Source organism: Corylus avellana, chromosome ca1 (genome assembly GCF_901000735.1).
Source record: "Corylus avellana chromosome ca1, CavTom2PMs-1.0".
NCBI classification, from domain to species: Eukaryota; Viridiplantae; Streptophyta; class Magnoliopsida; order Fagales; family Betulaceae; genus Corylus; species Corylus avellana.
In genome coordinates this window covers 28,829,384-28,853,514 of record NC_081541.1, presented here as the reverse complement: position 1 = coordinate 28,853,514, position 24,131 = coordinate 28,829,384, and the positions used below count along the sequence as shown (strand labels likewise).

At 33.4% G+C, this 24,131-nt stretch overlaps 2 protein-coding genes and 1 pseudogene across 2 annotated transcripts; all 3 read right to left on the bottom strand.

Annotated features, from left to right (window-relative positions):
• Positions 1-303: 303 nt before the first annotated feature.
• Positions 304-2,489, bottom strand: LOC132169164 (MADS-box transcription factor ANR1-like). Its single transcript, XM_059580246.1, has 6 exons — positions 2,412-2,489; positions 1,585-1,646; positions 910-1,009; positions 800-841; positions 618-701; positions 304-492 (listed from the first exon to the last, which is right to left on the bottom strand). The coding sequence occupies exons 1-6, from the start codon at positions 2,487-2,489 to the stop codon at positions 304-306; spliced, it is 555 nt and encodes a 184-aa protein (XP_059436229.1).
• A 13,689-nt stretch (positions 2,490-16,178) lies between these two features.
• Positions 16,179-17,037, bottom strand: LOC132169153 (germin-like protein subfamily 1 member 13; annotated as a pseudogene).
• Positions 17,038-19,786: 2,749 nt separating this feature from the next.
• LOC132169144 (germin-like protein subfamily 1 member 7) lies at positions 19,787-20,612 on the bottom strand. The gene is made up of 2 exons (XM_059580230.1): positions 20,486-20,612; positions 19,787-20,337 (listed from the first exon to the last, which is right to left on the bottom strand). The coding sequence occupies exons 1-2, from the start codon at positions 20,610-20,612 to the stop codon at positions 19,787-19,789; spliced, it is 678 nt and encodes a 225-aa protein (XP_059436213.1).
• Between the last annotated feature and the right edge of the window lie 3,519 nt (positions 20,613-24,131).

Below are 24,131 nucleotides of genomic sequence, written 5' to 3'. Positions count from 1 at the left end.
TGGATGAAAGTTTCAATATTTTGTTCATAAATCATAAACCAAAAGTTGGTTGAATCAACAACCAACCAGCAGTTGGAACATGTAATGCTTTATTTTATAAAGTAAAATAGAAAGGATGAGCTTATAGAAATTCTGCTGAAATATGAGATCTCATTGGTAGAAGCTTAATTGTCCATTGTGATGAATAGCCATCTCTCGTTGTCGGGCAGCTTCATTGTTGCAATTGTAGTCTGTTGCAGAGATTGATGAGACATTAAGAAGATTAGTTTAAATAGGATGCATTAATTACTACTCAATAAAGTTTTATAGTATATCAACAGTTTGACAAAGATACCCCAATTCCGGTGCTTTTGCTTGTGTTTCCTTGCTTTGAGACTGAGGTTGGCTTAGCTGGAGATGGACGGCTGGATGAATGTCATATCCATTGCTAACAGTATGTAGAGGCCGATGTAAAGTTAATCTTGATTCATTTACTTCTCTTTCTTCGTACACCTGAGAGCCAAAGTTCCTATATATGAACATAAAATAATAATAATAAAAGGGAATGTTTACATGCAATGGAATATCTCATTTTTTTGTGTTTTTCCTTAACATTTACACAAGTTTTTTTCAAATACCTTTTTTTGCAACTCTGCCTTTTCTTTACGAAAGAGGTCTACCTTCTTATGCAAATCAAGGTTTTCTTGATGGACAAGGTTTCCCTGCAATGAAGTTCATATATGAAGGTTATTTAAGTGAGGAAAATAGAATTAGTCCCAAATAAAAATCTAGAGAAATGGAGCCAATCCTTTAGCTATACCTTTTGGTTTAGTTCTTTTATTTCTTCAGTGAAAATTTGTTCCTGCAAGAGAAAAAGGAAAAATGAAGGGTTTAGGCATGTGTTGTACATCAGTACATAAGGATTCATACATTTCTAATACGGATACCCTTCAAACTCATTTCCAATATGTCTTCAAAATTTTGTAGATCTTTGATACTCAAACCAGAAAGTTCTTGGCCCATTAGTTGTCTGCATATATCACACCAAATTGTGGTTCTTAGAGGGTTTGATATGTTTCCTTAAAATTATGTTAGAGCCTTACAGTGAAGCAAAAAAGTGGAGATCCTTTTACATTTGTGTTTTTAAGTATATTTATTCTATTGGGTAATATTTTGCCTCTGCTCGATCTATGTGGACTCACAGATTTAATGATGATTTTGAAAACTAGAAAAATGAAAACTAATTATGGAGAAAATGAATCATTTCTCATTAAAAAAAATAAAAATAAATAAATAAAAACAGAAAATGATTTAGTTTGAGCCAGTTTTAAGCTGATTTTTCTCATTAAAATTGTATCAGATAGCTAGATAATATCAGAATACCATATTTTGCATCATTATGCAGCATCCATCATGCACTACATTAAATGTGCTTTTTGGCTTAACTAAGTACTAATTTGACAGTAATGCAAACAAGAAGTATGTCGATTTAGCTGGATTGTAGTGTCACAAGCCACTTTTAGTCTTGTAAGCCACTTTTAGTCTTGTGCGCTATAAAATAAAAATTATTTTAAAGATCCTTATCAAGTATTTAGATGATTCTACCTGTTGCATCCTTGCACGTACTGCAGCTGCTGTCTCAAACTTGCAGCCTCCCTTTGCCAAAACTACCAAGTATAAAAGATAAAAGAGAAAAAAGGTTGAACTATACACCATAATATAAGATTTAAATAACTTAAATAAAATTAAAAGTCTAAACATGCTGTTTAGTTAAAAAAGAAAAAAAACATAATCATTCAACCATTTAATAGTTTTCATAATTATTTTTAGATTGGAAAAATGGTAAGACTAACACAAATTTTAATATATAAAGAGTTATAAAAAAGAGTTGATCATATATATACCATAAACATTACCTGGGACTTTGGATGCATGATGGTAATCTTTTAGGATTCTTCAAACTCCTAAAACATTACCTTGTTTTGTTTGCACTTTAGTGGAGGTAATCCACATTCCTACCCTCCCAAATGCTCTCTATTGGGAATCAGGATTCCCTTCTGGGAAGAGTACTAAATAATTCCTAAAAGATGCTTAATTAGGAGTAAATCAAATTAACATGAGAATCTCATATTTCTAAGAATTCTATTAGATACATAATCATTCCCAAACATGAAAATAGTCACATTTATGGGAATCTAGATTCTCAAGCATTACATTCCTAGAAATGTGGATTACCTCCACCAAAGTTAAATTTTGTGATCCAAACGCTACGTACATTTGATACTAAAACAAATGATTGTATTGTTTTGTAATGGTTATTAATTTTGTGGTATCCGTAGTATCATTTTTAGAATAAACATAACAAACATCAATTGATAAAGTCCATAGACTTAGGGAGATATTGGGTGGGGTGGTTCTTGATGAATGTTTACCTTGACTTGTGAGGCAGGATCTAGCAGCCGATGATGTTCCTCTTTTAGCTTATTGTATCGTTCAATAACAGATTTCATGCTGATATATAATACATGTAGTCATGAGATCATCACCATTGACTTAGCAAAGGAAATAGGGGAGTGCTAGAGAGCCAAACAAATGAACCCAGCAAAATTTTCAAATTGACATGGTAAACCGTGAGTGACAGGCAGATAAGGGAAAGGGAATTGCATTTTTTTTAATTTAAAAACTCTTGCCACATCAGTTAAAAAATTTTTCTGGGTTCATTTGTTTAGCTCTTAGCACTTCTCAAAGAAATATAGTAGTAATTTAAAGAAAACAATAGCTGCCCAAACTTACAAATGTAAAATAGAAAAAAGAAATAATTAACCTGAAATAGAGAAATGTAATTGTAGATATGAATCAAAGCATCAAAATAAATTTTATTTAAATTAATTCTAAAAGGATAAATTATTGTTCTTTATTTGAACGATGATGTAAATTACATCTTCTTTTTAATTATTTTGAATTTACAACTTAACAACACGCATAAATATGATACACCCTATCTTGTAAAATAGTATATTTACTTATAAAAAGCAAGAGTTTTTAGAAGACAATAATTAATGCTGTTTACAGGCTTGCTTCATAGTAGACTTTCTATTTTGTCCTTAATTTCTTATTTGAAGGTCGAAACGTACATTACGTCATTTTCAATTAATGAGAAAACACACAAAAAATAAAAATAATAAATAAAAAAATAAAAATTTCTTGGTTTTTTTTCTTGGGTTTCTTTCATTCTAAATCAAGTTGTATTATTGCAGCATTAGTGATTCAAATAATAATAATAATAATAATAATCTAAAGCAGATATATGCAAAGTTTGATAAATTATATAAGCATAAAAATAACTTTCTGTTTAAAAGAATTCAGTAAAATTTCATTTTACCCCACTGAACTTTTATTACTTTTTCAATTACCTATTTAAAGTTCAAAAACTTTAAATTTATTGTATCGAACTTCTAATTTTTTTGCAATATCATCTCCGTTAGGTTTTTGAACTTCTAATTTTTTTGAAATATCACATCTCCGTTAGGTTTTTTCGTTAAAAGGAGAAGTAGTGATATTCCTATATGGTTAGCTTCAATATCAAACAAGTACCACTAGTAGGGAAACTTGGGAAGCAATAACAGTGAAGCATCCAAGAGTTGATTGGTGGAAATCAAATGAATTCCGAAAAAAAAAAAATGTTGCAGAAAGTATGCTAGAAGGTGAGAACTAGAACTATGGGGAAGGGTAAATTCAGGTAGAATGAAGAGTATGTGGTCATTAATTTCTACTAGTTGGGGTATATCTTCGACTATATATTCTAGTTTAAAAAATGGTGGATTGTGGAAGCAGAAGAGTTTCCTGTAGTTTTGGAAATGCTGGTGCTGGTTTTCTGGTGCATGATAAACTTCATGATTAATTTCTGGTTTGTTGTTGCACTTGACTCCAGCATATCTACTGGAGATGACTGTAAGAGCCTTTTTTGCTTCTGATGCCTGTTTAATTTGTTGCTTTTGGGGTTACTTGGGGAGTTCTGTAGCAGATGAATCCACTTGAGTTCAACATATTTTGTTTGAAGTTTTGAGTTGATTGTAATGGTATATTGTTTGTTATAGCTGCTGCTGTATTGAATAAGTATATAATTGGTAAGGCTTCTGTTATATAGTGGATTTGTTGTTTGTAATGTACGTGTTTTGTGTATATAGCTGGTTTCTTATAGTCTGTATTGTGGAGTTGGCTTAGTCAGGATGCTTATTGCATCTAGTGTTCTAGCTAATTTGCTGGAATGTGTTCTGATAGTAAATAGAAATTCATTCATATAAAAAAGAAAAGGAAAAAAAAAAAAAAAAAGGGCCTTCTGATATCATCCCTAACCCCACTCCAACAACCCTCTATCATTATTTATCATTGCCAATGGTTAGACGATCTGTGGGGTGTTATAAAAACTAGTAGAGTCGATCAATTATTTTGATTAGGACGGCGGTTGACAATGGTAGAAGGATTGAGCTCGCTTCACAAACACGCTCATTTTCGCGAGTCATGTACACACAAATCTCTAAAACTAAACTCGTAAAAACAATAATTTAAACTATACTATTCATACTAGGAAGATAATTTTATTTTACCATGCGAAGAAGTTCTTACTATAAAATTAAAATAATATCTAAAAAAATTGTTAAATTGAAGTTATATGAGTTTATCTGAGTCAGACCAAGTTTATATTGGTATACATGTCTCATTTACCATTTGAACATATTATTGTGTTTACAAACAACTCATTTATTATTTAAACTGAAACCAAATCAAATTTTACGGATCGAAGTCAAAGGGAGTGTATGAGCACCCTTAGGTTTTGGTGTAAGATTTTCCAAAACAAAGAGTACTGGACATGTATATCAGTATATGTTCTTGCACACTCTCCAAAACAAATACTATACTAGTGTTGGCTTTGTAAATAGTATCATGTCCAGTTAACCGCAGGATCCATATGTCAGATTTTGTGACTTGTTTTCACAAGTCTTACCGTGGGCCCCACAGCAGTATGGCATCCCATACTCTTTGTCTTGGTTTTTTTCTCTCCCACACGTCTCTCTTTCTCTCCATCTATTGAGCTTCTTCTAGAAGCTTTGAGAAAAGGCTGGCTTTGTTTTATTATTGAAGCCATTCGGTCATCAAGAAGAGAGAGAAGGCAGCAGCAACTTTAGCAAGAAAAAAGAGAGAAAGAAGAAAAGAAAAGCTTGCCGAGAGAGAGACTTGTGTGCTGTAGAGAAAAAGAGATACATCATATTCCTTCATTTTGATCTCACTTTTGGAGTGTTGAAATGCTTAGAGAATTTTAAAGAATATTTTTTTCTTTTGTATCTAATTCTCTTTTGAGTGAGATTAGGGTGTATTGGGGCTTTTGGATTTGAGTGGTTTTGTTTGTATTACTCTTTGTACTCCACTTTTTGTTAGTGAATTTCTCCTGGATCGTTTCCGTCAGTGGATGTAGGCTTGTTAAGCCGAACTACTTAAATCTTGGTGTCTTGTGTCAGTTGTGTGGTTGTGTAATTTTTATATTCTGCACTTTTCTACTTCTTTGGTGATCTTAAAATTTGCATTTGTCACAACACCATATCTTTTCCAAGAAAAAAAAGTTAGGATTGTACATATGTAGAATCATTCAAGTAGAAAAGCTATAAGAAGTCAACAATATTTTATATCACTATAGTACACCAATACAGAATGTAACCTAGATCCTATTTATAATAAATTTCAACAACGAAAAATATTTATTATTCAGCTAAAAAGCTGCGGGAAAATCATGTGAGTAAAAAATGCATTATTTTGGATGAGAGAGACAGAGAGACAGGGAGTATACCTCACTACAAGAAATTAGGTTTTTAGGGGCGACTTAAAGTCGCCCCTAAAGGTCCTAAAGTGGACGCTGTTGCCAACAGCGTCGACTTTTCGACCCTAAAGGTGTCGACGCTAATAGTCCGACCCTAATGATCAAATGTTTGATTATCAGGGTCCACTTAAAAGTCGACCCTAATGATCACTTTTAGCGTCCACTTTATCGACCCTAAAAGTCGCAATGTTTTGACCCTAAAGATAATGTAAACGGAAGCAAAAATCGACCCTAATAGTCAAGCATTAGCGTCCACTTTTAGTTAACCATTAGGGTCCACTTTGTCGACCCTAATGGTCCTTTAAAAAAAAAATAATAATACCTATCAGCGTCCAAACCAAAGTGGACGCTAATAGTTAACCATTAGCGTCCACAAAGTCGACCCTAATGGTCCTAAAAAATTAAAAAAAAAAATTAACTATCAGTGTCCACTTAGAGTCGACCCTAATAATCACTTTTAGCGTCCACTTTATCGACTCTAAAAGGCGCAATGTTTTGACCCTAAAGATGATGGAAGTAGTCGACGCTTAGTCAACCATTAGCGTCCACAAAGTGGACGCTAATGGTCCAAAAAATTTTTAAAAAATTGACTATCAGCGTCCAAATTAAAGTGGACGCTGATAGTTAACCATTAGGGTCCACTTCTAATGGTCCTAAAAAAAATAAAAAAAAAATAAAAAAAAAAAATCTGCGATCGATCGCACTCCAAGTGCGATCGATCGCAACGTCAGTAGGTTTTCGATCTCAAAATGTAGAAAACCTACTGACGTTACGATCGATCGCACTTGGAGTGCGATCAATCGCAACGTCAGTAGGTTTTCGATCTCAAAATGTAGAAAACCTACTGACGTTGCGATCGATCGCACTCCAATTGCGATCGATCGCAACGTCAGTAGATTTTCTACATTTTGAGATCAATCGCACTGGAGTGCGATCGATCTCAAAATCTCTCAGATTTAGAAAAATCCCTGGACCAATACTACCGGAGCATATCTTTATCAATGTACACTGTCAAGGTCATGATCCAAGTTGGGCCGAGAATACTGAAGCCAAAAATAAGGGAATAAATCAAACATATCAAAATTTCTCGATAATAACATGATGCCAAATGCGTGTGCTTAGTGGTGATGTTTCAATCCAGAATTGCTACTCAGCTAAAAAAGCCATGGAATCATACTTTATGATAAAATAACCAACACCAACACCAGCAAAAGCCCAAGTAAATTGATATTCAACATTCCTAAAAGAACAAGCAATGGTAAACTCCGCACACACTCCACTTTTTCCACCACCCTTGTATCCCATAAAAGCGGAATCCCACCCGAAGCCCCTTCTAGAGTCTAGACATCGTCAATCCTCAAGCTCTGCATCAAGGAAACTATTTACTTGATGCTATTGACTCAGTAACATCGTTCTTAAAATACACACTATTAGAAGCTTATTATACAGGCCAAGAAAAAGAAAACATCTACAACCCCATAAATGCAATACCTTTGAAGAATCTTTAAGATGTGCCTTTAGACTCATAACTTGAGGCACAATTACATGAATGAAAGGCATCTGTACAGCAACACCACCAGAGCTTCCTCTTGCTGAGTAATGTATTAATTCAGAGATGACTGCAAAAAAGAAAGGGGATAATGAAAACAATCTAATCGATATTAAAGAGATAAACTATTTTAAGTTATAAATCCAAAACAATAAAGGAACTTTTCAAATACAGTTCACGAAAATATTGGCTTTTCCCAACTATTATACCATTTACAGATGCCTCCGAAATAAACGCAGCATTCAAGCTTGAAAGAGCTGTGTGCACCAAGGGTTGAGAAGCAAGCACAGACCCAGGGATCCTGAAACCAACACAAGATTACTTGACATGTCATCTACAAGCTCAGGAAAATTCACAAGCTACATATGAATGGCACACCAAGGACATCTCTATTTGCCATGCAGAGGCATTCTTAGTCTAGTAAGGTAAATGATGCCTCAGGAAGGACGAGCAAAGAAGAAACAATAGAGCCAAAGATAGAGCACTAAAGTTTGAGAGAACAAATTGAGCATAAGATATCAAATCATTTCTAAATAGCAGCAAGCATTCTAGATGCCCCCCACTAAAGGTTGAAGTTTGGGGAGATGAAAGCTTGGCTGCCAAACGGTTCTAGGAGTCACCAACAAATGATTCAAATCAGGTCCAGTAAGGGGTATGGATCTAATGTTACATTACTGAAGCGGATTGTAGAATTCCAGCCTTCAAAACAATAATGCCCATTAGCAGCATCAAACATAAATCTCTCTTGTGCAATATATTTATCACCTTGTTCAAAAATTTTAATCTCGAGTAGATGCCTCATAAACGTCAAGAATATTGACACGCCACATATTATGCAGGACACACAAAAAAATGAAATAAGTTATGAACTATTCTAGTATTAAATGGAACTAACTTCCATTTTCTCACTGATTGCATAGTGTTCTTCTAGTTAAAGAAATGTAAATCATGTTGGCCTTAAACTGATTAATTGCAATGCTTTTGTATTGCTTCATCATGTCATCATAGCACACATTGAGCATATAAATTACCTTGCACTCATTGTTAAACAAGTATTTAACTCAATCCTTCAGCGCCATGAGATGACCAGACATGTTTGCCAAATTCTTCAAGTACCAAAATTTTCATAATCACAAACAACAGGGTATATTATGAAAGCTGGGTTGGTAATGCCAGGAATTCTATTGCCTAGCACTAACCATAGATTCTTATGCTTGCTACAAGGATCAAAACGAGAAAGTAAAGAAATGGATCCAAAAGCCCATCTATAATAGTATTCTCTGATCACCATAATCATATAGTTAATGTGTGTTTTAACAATAAACGACATATATTTTATTCCTAGACAAAAATTAATGCTAAAACATAATGACCACAAATGCTAGAAGCCATATATTCAAGACAAGACAAGAAAAGGAAGTTATTACCAGAAATTTCCACCTCCTTGTCGTTCTTGCAAAAGACAAGACCTAATCAAGGTGTCAATTGGTGATCCCCTAAGAGCATTTCCAAGCTCTTTACATGTCCAGAGGATTAATCCCCTTCGGGTAAATATTAGTAACTGCTCTAACATCTCCTACACTTGTACACACCCTGCAATCAGATCCAGAATATATCAGAATACCAAACCCAGGGATTCAAACATGAATTGGAAAGAAAGGAAATTAGAAGAAAAAAAAAAAAAAAACTGCATGCAAAGGTAAAGAACATCTACATAAACATATGTACTTCCATTACAGACCTGCCACTTAAAAGACGAGAAAAAAAAAATGAAAAGATGAAAATTAATGCATGTAATGATTCTTAACATTTTGGAAGTAAAGAAGAGTATAGGTATACCTCATCCAAATAGTTGTCTAGAAGCTCCGCAAAAACTGTGCAATTAAGACCCACAGTCAATAATGTATTCTTTTATAAATAACACAATTATAAGTTTTTCTTTTTGTTAGATTATGTCAATGACTGCCCAAACAGGTGAACTAAATATAAATTACAAGAAACTCTTAACCATAATAATAAGAAAAACAATAATTTGTAACTCCATATGACTTGTAAAATTTATGAAAATTGATAATGTAGAATGCCAAGACCTAATTTTTTGATAAAGAAACACATTTAAATTGAAAAATAATGACAATACAAGAGATTTGATTTGTTGTTATAAGACCTAATGCCCCAAAAATGCATATATTTTCACTTACTGGCTCCTTATTAATTCCAGTACCCGCTCATATTCATTCAATATATAGCGGTAAGAGAATCCACTACAAAGAATGCTAAAAGAAAAACAATCAAATAGTTCCACGTATCTTCGTTTTCTTTTTTATTTTTTTGTTATTACTTCCGCATGCAGTAACAACATGATTCTCGTTCAAAAAAAAAAAAAAAAAGGTTAAAAGCATTAAATGTTAATCCTACCACATACATGTAAACGGTAAAAACAAAAAGAAAACAAAGAAAGAAAGAAAAAACAAGAAGGAATTATTATTGAAGAAAAACAACGCATGCTCTAACAAGTACCAGAAGTTGAAGCAGCATCGCCCCTGTTGGTGATCTCGTAATCCCCTGCTTTCCAACACTGCTTGCAACCACATAAATTTACTCAAAAAAAAAAAAATAAGTGTGGAAAATCTCAGCTATAAGAACCGATTCGAAGCAAAAATTTAAACTATAATGGAAGTCGCCAAATTAAACCCTAAATTGAAATCCCAAATCAAAACAATTAAAAGAGAAAAATCCTTACTTTGGCAGAAGGGCACCCATAGCATCAACAGCTCAAACCCGAAAACTCGATCTCCCAGACTCGTCCTCTCGCTCTGTTTCTCTCAAACAGTATCGACATTCTCAATCTCTGCAACTCTATTTCGTCCCTCTTCGCTGCTCAAGGACCTCAACAAACTATTATATTACTATTTGGGCCTTTCTTGGTTTTTGATTTTGATTTTATTTAGGGCTTGGGTTTTCTTACTCCGGTGGCCGAAGACCTCGCCGGAGTAAGAGAGAGGGTGAGCTAGGCTAGGGAGAGCAGCTGGAGAGAGATCGAGAGTGAGATTGATGAGGGAGCTGAGTGCTTTTGAGGGAGGGGAAAATTTTAGGGATTTTCGTGTTTTCGAGCGTTTGGGGAAAATTTTTGGTTCGAAAATTTCAGAAACCGCGCCACTTGTTGGCGCAAATATTTTCTATTAAGCCTCAATCAGCGGCGACATTGCTTAGTCGCCGCTATTTAGGGTAATTTTTTTTTTATTTTTTTTTAAAATTATACTTACAATTTTTTTAAAATAATTTTAAGTTTAAATGTAGGGTAAATTTGAAATTCTATAACAATTTTAAGGGTATAAAAGACATTTTCAAGAAAAAAATACTATTCACACAATATTTTTTTCTATAAATGATTAATAGCTTAATTGAATGTTTATAGTTCAAATGATCTAATTCACTAGGATCGATCAATATAAAAGACATTTTCAATAAAAAAAAAATACCATTCACACGATATATATATATTTTTTTTATAAATAATTAATAGATTAATTGAATGTTTACAGTTCAAATGAACTAATTCACTAGGATCGATCAGATGTTTGATCGATCATTTGATTCTATCACGATCAATCGAACTAATTCATTAAGATCGATTGGATGTTTGATCGAACATTTGATTCTATCACGATCAATCGAACAAATTCAGTATGATCGATCGAATGTTTGATTGAACATTTGATCCTATCACGATCAATTGAACTAATTCATTAGGAGTGATCGGATATTTGATCGATCATTTAATCATATCACGATCAATCGAACTAATTCACTAGGATCGATCAGATATTCGATCGAACATTTGATCGTATCACGATCAATCGAACTAATTCATTAGGATCAATTAAATGTTTGATCGATCATTTGATCCTATCACGATCAATCAAATTAATTCAGTAGGATCGATTGGATGTTCGATCAATCATTTGATCCTATCTCGATCAATCGAACTAATTCACCAAGATCGATCGGATGTTTGATCTATCATGATTAATCAAACTAATTAACTAACATATTAACTAAGTTAATAGATATTAAATTACTAAGTTACTATAATTAACTATAGGTTATTTTGACAAACAAAAAAATTATATGTTACTTAATATTTCTATGAATATATAATATACATACTTGTTAGTTACTATATACTAACTTAGTATTACTATTAAGTTAAGTGGTAGATCACATGATCTAAAGATTATTTGAATTGTAATTAGAAAGAAAAAAAAAAATGTAAAATATTATACCATATGATCATATATATCACAAATTAAGTGATTAATATTAGAATCAACAATGTGTTTGTTTAGAGATATATGATGTTGTTATGTTTAGAGTATTATGTTGTAGATATCATTATAAGTTAGATGTTACATCATATGGTCTACTATTATAATTTATATGATTATATAAAATGATCAATTGATGATTAAATCATATGATTATATAATAACAAAATATACATATATAATATGACATAAGTCAAAAGTATACAAACTCATACAAATACAACAATTAAGTACCCAGAGACTTAATAACTAGTTACTTAATAAGCTAACATATTAACTAAGTTAATATATTAAATTACTAACCTAGTATAATTTACTATAGGTTATTTTGACAAAAACAAATTATATGTTACTTAATATATATATATTATACATACTTGTTCGTTAATATATACTAACTTAGTATTACTAAGTAAGTTAACTATTTTCAAAAAACAATGATATGATGATATGTATTATCATTCTAATTACATTAGATCATACTTAATTAGTTAATTAAGTATGATCTAGTGTAATTAGAATGATAATACACATATATGGACATGATCTAATAATGTTTGTTTTTTTTTTCTTTTTAAGAAAGCTTTGTCCTATTCTTCATGAATTAAGTCTCATAATATTTAAGTATAATGTATTATCACTATAATTTATATGATTATATGACATGATCAACTGATTATTAAATCATGTGATTATATAATAAAAAATTATACATATATAATATGATATAAATATACAAATACATATTAATACAATAATTAAATATCTAGAGACTTAGTTTCAATGTATGTTATAAGTCAATCTATGTTATACATTACTTTTCAAAAAAAAAAAAGAGTCCATCTATGTTATAAATTTTAATTACACATATGTAATAACAAAAAAAATTATTCTATTTTTTAACCATTTTTTTAACCTTGAGGTTCTTAATATTCATTTTGGTCATTTTTTTAAACCATTTTGTAAACAATTTTTTAAACTATTTCTTAGTTTACTTTGCTTTTTATTTTTTAATTTTATTTTTCTATGTACTCTTTAGGGTCGACTTTCAAAGTCGACCCTAATAATGGGTCTTTAGCGTCCACTTTTAGTGGACGCTATTGGTCATCAATTTTATTTTTTTATTTTTTATTTTTCTATGTACTCTTTAGGGGCGATAAAGTCGCCCCTAATAGTTAAGCATTAGGGTCGACTTTTAAAGTCGACCCTAATGATGGGTCTTTAGCGTCCACTTTTAGTGGACGCTATTGGTCATCAATGTATTTTTTTTATTTTATTTTTTATTTTTTTTACCTACTCTTTAGGGGCGATAAAGTCGCCCCTAATAGTTAAGCATTAGGGTCGACTTTTAAAGTCGACCCTAATGATGCGTCTTCAGCGTCCACTAAAAGTGGACGCTATTTCTCATCAATTTTAATTTTTTAATTTTTTTTTTAATTTTTTCTACGTACCCTTTAGGGTCGACTTTGAGAGTCGACCCTATTGGTCTTTTATTTTATTTTTATTTTTATTTTTTAAGCTTTAAGTGGACGCTATTGGTGTACTATCAGGGTCGACTATTGTGGACGCTAAAAGTTTTTTCTTGGCTCCTTAAATTTTTCGCCCCCCTTTAATAATTCCCGCGTGTATATTAGGGTCGACTTATTAGAGTCGCCCCTAATAGTTACGCATTAGGGTCGACTTTCAAAGTCGACCCTAATGATGCGTACACAATTTTAGTACTCGAATATTGGGTTTGAACCTTCTGTTACTACGATCGATCGCATCTTGGGTGCGATCGATCTCAACAACAGAAGATTCAAGCACATCTCATCAATTTTATTTTTATTTTTTTTTAATTTTTTTTTCCTACTCTTTAGGGGCGATAAAGTCGCCCCTAATAGTTACGCATTAGAAAGTTGACCCTAATGATGCGTCTTCAGCGTCCACTTTTAGTGGACACTATTGCTCATCAATTTTAATTTTTAATTTTTTTTAAAAATTTTTTTTACCTACTCTTTAGGGGCAATAAAGTCGCCCCTAATAGTTAAGTATTAGGGTCGACTTAGAAAGTCGACCCTAATGATGCATCTTCAGCGTCCACTTTTAGTGGACGCTATTACTCATCAATTTTAATTTTTAATTTTTTTTAATTGTTTTTTACCTACTCTTTAGGGGTGATAAAGTCGCCCCTAATAGTTACGCATTAGGGTCGACTTTGAAAGTCGACCCTAATGATGCGTCTTTAGTACTGGACGCTATTACTCATCAATTTTAATTTTTAATTTTTTTTAATTGTTTTTTACCTACTCTTTAGGGGCGATAAAGTCGCCCCTAATAGTTACGCATTGAAAGTCGACCCTAATGATGCATCTTCAGCATCCACTTTTAGTTGACGCTATTGCTCATCAATTTTAATTTTTCTTTTTTTTTTTTTCATTTTTTTTACCTACTCTTTAGGGGCGATAAAGTCGCCCCTAATAGTTAAGCATTTGAAAGTCGACTCTAATGATGCATCTTCAGCGTCCACTTTTAGTGGACGCTATTGCTCATCAATTTTAATTTTTAATTTTTTTTACCTACTCTTTAGGGGCGATAAAGCCGCCCCTAATAGTTAAGCATTAGGGTCGTCGACCCTAATGATGCGTCTTCAGCGTCTACTAAAAGTGGACGCTATTGCTCATCAATTTTAATTTTTAATTTTTTTTTTTAAAATTTTTTCTACGTACCCTTTAGGGTCGACTTTGAGAGTCGACCCTATTGGTCTTTTATTTTATTTTATTTTATTTTATTTTTATTTTATTTTTATTTTTATTTTTTAAGCTTTAAGTGGACGCTATTGGTGTACTATCAGGGTCGACTATTGTGGACGCTAAAAGTTTTTTCTTGGCCCCTTAAATTTTTCGCGCCCCTTTAATAATTCCCGCGTGTATATTAGGGTCGACTTATTAGCGTCCACTGTAAAGTGGACGCTAATAGTCAACCTTTCGACCCATTATTAGTGTCCACTTTTATGTGGACGCTAATAATTGACTATTAGGGGCGACTTGACTATTAGGTGCGACTTTTAAAAGTCGCCCCTAGTAGTTGAGTATTAGGGGCGACAATAAAGTCGCCCCTGATGAGTCAGTTTCTTGTAGTGACTCGGACAAAACCAACAATTCAATGTTCAATGCTCTGAGTGGTGCGGAGTATATATTAGAGCAGGGATTAGTCTAATGGATCCTAGTTGGACCTCTACAGTTGGTTCGCAACTGACACGTAAACTGGGACGGAGCCAGGGTACTGCCATAGGTGAAGCCATGATCACCTTGATAAAAAAAAAAAAAAAAAATTATTGAATTCGCAGTGTTTGAGATTTCACTTTTATCTTTTCTTGATACATGCCCTTCACCTTCGTCTTTTCTAGAAAAATAAATTAACAAACATTGAAATAAATATATAATAAAAAAGGATTCAAAAGGTTGCTAGTATTTATAAGGTCCAATATCTCTACATAATCTTTATTTCCTTCCAGAAGCTCCATGACGTTGTGTTGTTCATTTTTCTTCGCTTTTCCTGCGCAATATCATAATAGGTGGGTTGTATATGACCAAAACTTTTGAAAAGCATGCAAGTGTGGTTTTAATTTGGTATTTATGTTTCTATTTACCATTTTTTTTTATCTAATTTTTGGAATGAATATTGCTATATATGATGTAAATAATAGGTTTCATGTCTAATCAACCATAAAATTATTATTTGCTCCAAAAGCTTAAGTTTATAAAAACATATATATATAACTTTAATTATTTAAATTAATATTCTAAATCTCTCGAAAACCCAACACGTGCAATATATAAGGCAAAGGGAGATCGAGAAGAAAGATGAAAAAACTATAGAGTCAAAGTTCAAATTCAGAAATTGGCCAAATTAATTAACAATCTTTAATTTACCTCTCTCTCCCACATGTACAAACATGTTTTCTCTTTTTCTCCTTTTCTTCAGTTACCTTCATTATCCATCCTTGCCAGTCCATTAAGACCACAATTTATTTATATATTTTTTAAACAATAATAGATTGAAGTATTGGTTGAGACTGTCATGAAGTCAACATTATTGGATAATTTTGGATAAAAATGTAGTTGATAACATTACTCAATAAATAATATGTACAGATATCAGACGACAACCTTTCCAATATGCTTTCTCTCCTTTTTTATTATTTATTTTTTCCAATGTTTATTAATCTACTTTTTTAGAAAAGAAGATGCCCTTGGGCATCTGCCAAGAGAAATCAGAAGTGCGATCCCAAATGCTTTGTGAATTCAAAATTTTATTAAGTTTAATCGTGCACTCACTATAAGCAACCATTTTATTTCATTATAACTATATATTGTTAGGACATTACAACAAGGAAAACATGCCACACTTTATTTCATATAAAACTATATATTGCTAGGACATTACAACAAGGAAAACATGTAGTTCTTTAATTGAACTGTTTCTCAAGCTCTTCAATCACATTCTTGTCCACTTGGAAGGCCTTAGTGAGAACGTCAAGATTGATGGGAGGATTGGATCCCAAGACAGCATTTGCTATGATGACGAGCCCAGGATTCTAGCTACCAAAACCTGAAAAAGCAATAGCATTGGTCTTTCCTACATTAAACTGGAAGTGAATAAGACCAATTGGAAATGCAAAGACGTCTCCCACGTTCAGAATTTTGGTAAAGAGGCGGTTATCTGGGTTAGATGTGACGAAGCTAACGTATAGGGTCCCCTCTGCAACTAGTAGAATCTCTATGGAACGAGGGTGAATGGGGTGGATTTAGGCCATACGGTGCATAGTCGATGCGAGCTAAGGATGTGCCAAGTGTGTTGAGGCCAGGTATTTGGTCTGCATTCAAAGAGTGACATTCGACTCGAGTGCATTTTCAGTATTTCTAAGAATGTTTAGCCCCTGAAAGGAGAAATCATTGGCATTGGCAAGCTTTGGATCCTTACAGAACTTTCCATTCACAAACACTGCACAAAGGAAATTTTGTTAATATCACAGGACACTTAGATTATAATGATTTATATATAGCATGTGATTCAGAAATTAAAAAGGCCCATTTAAGTAATACCTCCGAGCATAATTACATTAACATGGTAATAACCCAGATAAAAGAAAATACGAATAAGAATAAGAAGAAAAAGAAGATGAAGAAGGTGTACATACCAGCATCAGTGGAAGTTTTAAGTGCAACACAAAAGTCTTGCAGAGGAGAAGGGTCATAGGCAGAGGCAACAGAGCATGCCAAAGCCATGAGTACAAAAGCTACAAGGCATTTAGGAACCCCTTTCATCCTTCTTGTGGCTACGATTCTCAGCTTCTATATTCTCTGAATTCTTGGTCTTGTGAGGAGTGAGAGATGTTGCATGGGAACATGTCTATTTATAGCCGGGAGTGAATGAAACATGTTTTTCTTCTTGGACAGACTAATAACAACCTTACATACCCAACCTAACCACTAAGTAGGTGTAACAGTTGGTAGTTCTTTCACTAATTCGTATGGATATATGTTGACATTTAAGAATGCCTACCAACATCTTGTTTAGGCCTTAAGCGGTAGAGAATTGTAACTAGACAGAAAACTAAGCCTTCCATTTTTACGTTGATGATAAGTCACGATTAGGGTTGTTAGCTTTCCTGAGATTTAAACGCATAGAGCCGGTACTGATCAGAATTTGACTTTGTTGCCTACCCAGGCTACCCAGCAGTGCCAGAACCAACATGGTATGCTGAAAATAGAAGGAAGGTAGTACCTGTCAAAGTTGTAATGCTGTCACAAATATATCCTTTCGTATAATTGCCATGCCATGACCGAGAGTGTTAAAATATAAATTAAATAATCAAATTCATAAATTCTTGTAAGTATGAGCTTGTGAAAGAAGTGATGATTTAACAATATCCACATTTTGGTGCCCATTGTAGTGGGCCAGAATGAGGACCTTGATCAGGCGATTGTATTTCTTGCCTATTATTATGTGCACTGCCTCAAATATGCAGTGTTTCCGGATCTGAATTCATTTGATGATTTAGGCCAAGGCAAATGTAGATGTTAAAACAGTGGGAGGAATATAACTATTACTCGCACCAATGCCTAAGTCAAATGATTAATTTGATCTTATCTAACTAATTAAGCTTAATTATCTTTTGTTATGATTATGCATGCTACTGAAGAGTTTGATATTTCTGTGTGATTGCTGTCTTGTATTTTCCATTGATGCATGCTGAATTTATACACATTCTTTGAGAGATTTACAAAGGAAAGTATTTTAGAAAATAAATGACAAATTGCTTGGTTTTCCTTTCTTGTTGAGCACTAGCCGTTGGACTGATTTGGTTTGCTATAATTGTAAGATTTCATTTGCCTTATTTTGGATGTAGCCGTTGCTTGATATTCCTTGTGAGGATTGTAGTCTTGCAGGTCACGCACTTGCCTTGTAGAGAATATGGACGTTGCTTTGGTTTCCACGTGAGGATTTGTGGAGTTAATTATGTTTGTTCCATTAGCTACAATGATTAAATGATTAAATATTCTTCTTTCTATCAACTTAAATTTTTTGGATAAATAGTGATTTAATTGTGCGTATTGGTATTATTTTATTTTATTTTTTATTTTTAATTTGATCTTATCTAACTAATTAGCTAATCCCTTTTTATTATGCTAGAAAAAGCGTGTCAATGTACGTACGTATTAGTAATTTTTTGATAGTTGGTAAGATTTAATGGTTTCCTAGAGCAAACAGCTACTCTTTTAAATGAGTGTAATTGCTCTGTGCACATGAACAATTTTTTTATTATCATGAATAATTAAAGAGGAGTAAAGCCAGCTACTCTTTAAATAAGTGTAATTGTACTGTGCACATGAACAATTTTTTATTATCATGAATAATTAAAGAGGAGTAAAGCGCTATGGACTATTTTGTTATCCTTTTAAAAATTGATATGAATTTTCGAATTACTATTAAATTAAAACTACTCAGCCTCTTTTAAACCAAAATAGTAAGCGATACTTATGCCCACCGTTGTGATCAAATATCTCAACATCAAATGTTTGTTTTTGTTTGGATGAATAGAGTAATGCTAAAAATTACTTTTGTGTCCTTTCAAGGATGATGTGGGTCTGCCGCACTACAAGAGAGAAATAAGCCGCAAGGTTTCTTCTTGGTTTTGAGTGATCAAATCAAGAGAGAAAATTGAGAGAGCTGGTGAGTTGAGGTGCTGAGAGATAGAGGTTCTGTTTTCTTTCTTCTTGGCAACATAGAGTAGCAAGAGAGAAAGAAAAAGAAGCCTTGTGCCAGTGAGAGAAAAATAGAAGAGACCAACCGCCATCGTATCCCAGCAAAAGAAGAAGAGTTAGTATTTCTGTCTTTTGTTTTCTCTTTTTGAGAATAATCTCTATTGTGTGATAGTGAGATTTGGGTGTATTGGGTTTTGGGTCTGAGTGATTTTTTTTCTCTACTATATTTTTGTACTCCATCTTTCATAGTGAATTTCTTCGTGATCGCTTCCGCCAATGGACGTACCTCACATTGAGGGAACCACTTAAATCTTGGTGTTGCCTTGTGTGTGATTGTTCTCACTTTATTTAGCCATAATTGTGATTGTGGTTTCTGCACAACAATTGGATTTTGATTAAATTGTGATTTTAAAAGCCAGCTCCTTTTTTGATAGACACAAGAGTGACACAAAAAGAACTTATAAAATTACTTGGATGAATGAATAACAATATTGTATATATCAAATGAGCAAAATTCTAAGCAGAATTACACTTCAGACAAGGCTAAATACATTAACCCCTAAACAGCAAAAATTTGCAGAACCAACTAAACCTCCACACAACCTAAAAAACTGTGTCTGCAACATCGTGACAGATGCAGAAAAACACAACAAAACACGCATGCTACGAAAAAGGAAAGAAAGTGCTTGTACATAAGAAATCATTCCATTTAACTATAATTACTAAAACTATGTTACAACTAGCAAAACAAGGCAAACTTTTTATATGAACCATCTAATGGTTCATCGTTACTATTACAAATGTTTCTCTAAATGTTGTTGGAAGAAAACTGTTTTTGAAGATAGTTAACCACATTCTTGTCCAACTGGAAGGCTTTGGTGAGAATGCCAGCATTGATGGGAGGATTAGATCCAAATATTGTGTCTGCTATGCTAATGCGCCCCGGATTCTGGCTACCGAGACCGGAAAAGGCAAGAGCATTGGTACTTCCTACATTGTACTGAAAGTGAATGAGGCCAATTGGAAATACGAAGACATCTCCAGCATTTAAAACCTTCGTGAAGAAGCGGTTATCAGGGTTAGATGTGACAAAGCCAACATACAAGGTACCCTTTACGACTACAAAAATCTCAGTGGCATGAGGGTGAATGTGGGGAGGATTTAGGCCATTTGGTGCAAAGTCAATGCGAGCCAAGGATACGCCTAATGTATTAAGGCCTTGTATTTCGTCCACGGTCAAAAGAGTGACATTCGACCCTGGTTGATTTGCAGTGCTTCTTGGAATGTTTAGCCCTTGGAAGAAGAAATCATTGGCATTGACAAGCTTTGGGTCCTTGCAGAACTTTCCATTCACAAATACTGCACAAAGAAAAGTTTGTTAATATCACAAGACATTACATTATAATGGTTTATAATATTACATTGATATGGGTTGAGAAAAAAACAACTCAGATGCTTCAAATGACTTGTAGAGAAAATAGTAATAATAACAAGAATGTGTATATACCAGCATCAGTGGAAGTGCTAGCTGCAACACAAAAGTCTTGCAGAGGAGCAGGGTCATAGGCAGATGCAATGGAGCATGCCATACCAATGAGTGCAAAAGCTACAAGGTAATTAGGAAACCCTTTCATCCTTATTCTGGTTTATGATCTCTTTCCTCTGTATTCTGTGAATTCTTGATTTTGTGAGGAGTAAGAGATGAAGCATGGGAACTTGTCTATTTATAGCCGTTAGTGAAAGAACCGGTCTGTGTTTTTCACCAGATGGAACCTGTAAGGCTGCAAGACTTGGCAAGTTATCGATTTTTTATTTATCCATTTAATTTGCACGTTTCCAAATTCTGCCAAATCCAACCATTTCAATTAATGGAACAGTGTAGTTCTATTGTTCTAATGTTGCTTTCTCCAACCTTTTATATATAACAAAAAATATTACTTAAACTAGAATATATATATATATATATATAAGAGCCACGAATCCTTGTCGTTTTGATAAATTCCAGGGAAGTCTTCCAATAACACCATGATAAATTCCTCCAACGACCAGGTTTGAGACAGAAATATAATTTACAATATTCTGTCATGATGTTGCATACACGGAATGTTTTTGCTACTTGAGGTTGAATTTTTATTTGATGAATATGATAAGTTATACAAATGTTACTGTTTCTGTCTGCTGGTGTTAAATCTGTTCTACACGCAAACACTCAGTCAATTCATGATGTTTCGATTAAGAAATGTCTTGTTTTTAAAATTCAGAAGTTCATAGTTTAATGATTTGATATTTAAAAATACAATTGACCCATTCAGGAACAAAATAATTTAGCATCGTCCTCAGAATCATCCTAAGGTCGTTCTATATTTTATTGTCCTCGTGTGAGTATATCTACTACTTATTTGCGCATATCTCTTTCTTTCTTACCTCAAGACTTAATGTGACCGTTCAATTTTATTTGTAGATTATAGAACAGCATACTACATTAATAGTTGACATTTTCAAAATAAAATATTGAACAAAATTCGGAAGCTAATGCTTGTGATAAATGTTCGCCAAACTTTGATTATAATATATTTCTCATTAATGCTTTAATTACCTCCCTCAAGAAATGGCTTGGAAAATCTCAACCACATTAGGGATAGCACATATGTAACACAAAATTTTCCTCATCGATAATAAAATATTGATTAAGTGATTAAATTTAACTTTTTTCAAAAGTTAAGCTTTTGAAAAATTGATGATTTAACATGGTATCATAGCAAGATTGGATCATTGGAGATTCATGTTGCCTGCAGACCCTAGCCCCCTTCTGGTGCGCCCCCTACTAATTTAGCAACTTCTTCCATCCTTCCTTGCTCCTCCTTTTTCCCTTGTTTTATTTTTAAATTTTGTTTAGACTCCAGCAGCAGCAGCGCCCAGTCTCCTCCACTGCTTTGGCCGCCTACTCCACCTCGCCGTTCGTCATCCTCCCCGATCTTTTGGCTTTGTCAGTTTTTGCAAGGGTTCTTAGATCGGCTTTTTCCGAAGCAGATCTACGTTTTTGCCACCAGTCCAAATCCTATACATGTCATTACACATTCTTCTCCGGTGCCAATGAGTCATGCATGTAGACAACATTCGTTTTCCTTTTGGTCAGCATGCGATAGTTGTGGTTCAAACACGCCGGAGCGTGGATGATTAGTAGTTTAAAACAGATTTGTAAAGTCACTACAAAAACGGTGATAATTTTTGACCAGGAGTTTTTGACGTGGGGTTTTTGACGTTTATCAACGGTTAAAAGGGGAGTGTCAAAAATTTAAGATTTTTGACGTGTCTACAGTGCCACGTCAAAAACTTTTGACGTGTTGGGATCAACACGTCAAAATTTTTTTTTTTGACGTGGCAACAATGCCACGTCAAAAGTTTTTGACGTATGAACATAGCCACGTCGGAAATTTTTTTTGATGGGTCAGTTTTTAGAACGTCAAAAACCTTTTTTGACGTGGCAAATCTGCCACGTCAAAAATTTATACATATTGTTTTTTTGACGTGTCACGCCGTTTGACACGTCAATATATATATATATATATATATATATATATATATATAATAAGAAATGATTACAATATTCAAATTCCAATATTCCTGATATTCAAGGACAACTAGCGGAATTTTATAGGTTATCAAGTAAACTCCAAGGGGTTTTGGCTTTACTGTTCTTCATTTAGTCCTAGAATTGTTGAGTCTGGATATTCAAAATTTCTAGAGGACGTTGAACTTAGTGGGAGTGCTTATCCTCAAGGGATTGAATTAGAAGAAGCACAAGAGTAGACTGAAGCTCCTTCACAAGAAGGGTGTTTGATTGTGCTTAAGGAAAATTAAATTGATTATCTTGAACCACAATCAGTTTCAGAATAGTCTACTCATAAGGAACTAGTTCAGAATGAACCTACTCAGACTTTGTCAAAAGTAAATGAAGTAGGATTACGAAGATTATCTAGAATAAGGCGACCAACAACCCCTAGTGATTATGTTGCATAATTCCAAGAGTCTGATTTTGACATTGGGCCTAAAGACGCTCAAAAAATTGTTTTCACATCATTTTGGGTGGAGATAACTTCACATTGTGTTTTAATGTCATGAACGAGGAGATGAAATCATTGGTTAAAATTCAAGTCTGCAATCTTGTTGACTTACCAAAGGGAGATATAGCCATAGGCTGCAAATGGGTTTACAAAACCTAAAAGAATGCTTCCGGGTAATGTTGAATGATATAAAGCTAGACTTATAGCCAATGATCTTACTCAAAAGGAAGGCATTGATTATCATGGTATGAGTAGCTCATTTTGGTTTAGAGCTATATCAAAAGGATGTGAAAAATAATTTTTCTTGAATGAAGATCTTAAGAAGGAGGTGTACATAAGAGAACTTAAGGGTTTTATTGATAACAGTTAGAAAGCTTGCAAATTAAGGAAATCTATTAATGGACTAAGATATGTCTCTCATCAATGGTATACAAAAATTTTACAAGGTTATTACATCACATGGGTTTATTGAGAACCTTGTTAATCATTGAATATACCTTAAGGTCAGTGGGAGTAAAGTTACATTTCTTTTAGTCCTGTATGTAGATAATATTTTGCTTGCAAGCACTAACTTAGGTTTGCTACATAAAGTTCATCTCACTAAAGTTTTGGGAGAGATTCAGAATGAAGAACTATGAATCTTCAGTAGCATCTATTATTAAAGGAGATAATGTCTCAAAATGTATTGGAACTATAAGGCAGATGAAAAATATTCCATATGTATGCACAGGTCTACATTAGACCTGACATTGAAATAGCAGTTGAACTATTGGGTCAATATAGCATTGTGGAATATGCAATGAACCAAGAACTACAGTTTAACCTAAAGATACACTTACCATTTGGTGGTGTTTATTCAGGTTTGATTTTTGCTAAATGTGTAGATAGTAGATAATCAACTTCAGTATATATATTTTCTTATTGTTAAAAGGCTATATACTGAATATGCAATAAGCAGACTACAGTTGCTATATCTACCATGAAAGCAAAAGTCATTACATGCTGTGAATTTGTTACACAGGCATTATAGTTGAGACATTTTTTAAAGGTCTCAAGATTGTCGATTTTATAGTTAGACCCATAAAGATC

Coding starts and splice junctions, on each gene's coding strand:
- LOC132169144 (XM_059580230.1), bottom strand. CDS start 20,612: ATGAAAGGGTTTCCTAATTACCTTGTAGCTTTTGCACTCATTGGTATG. Junction 20,338..20,485: donor TAGCACTTCCACTGATGCTG/GTATATACACAT, acceptor TTCTTTGTGCAG/TATTTGTGAATGGAAAGTTC.
- LOC132169164 (XM_059580246.1), bottom strand. CDS start 2,489: ATGAAATCTGTTATTGAACGATACAATAAGCTAAAAGAGGAACATCAT. Junction 1,010..1,584: donor TACGTGCAAGGATGCAACAG/GTAGAATCATCT, acceptor TGATATATGCAG/ACAACTAATGGGCCAAGAAC. Junction 493..617: donor AGGCAGAGTTGCAAAAAAAG/GTATTTGAAAAA, acceptor TTTGGCTCTCAG/GTGTACGAAGAAAGAGAAGT.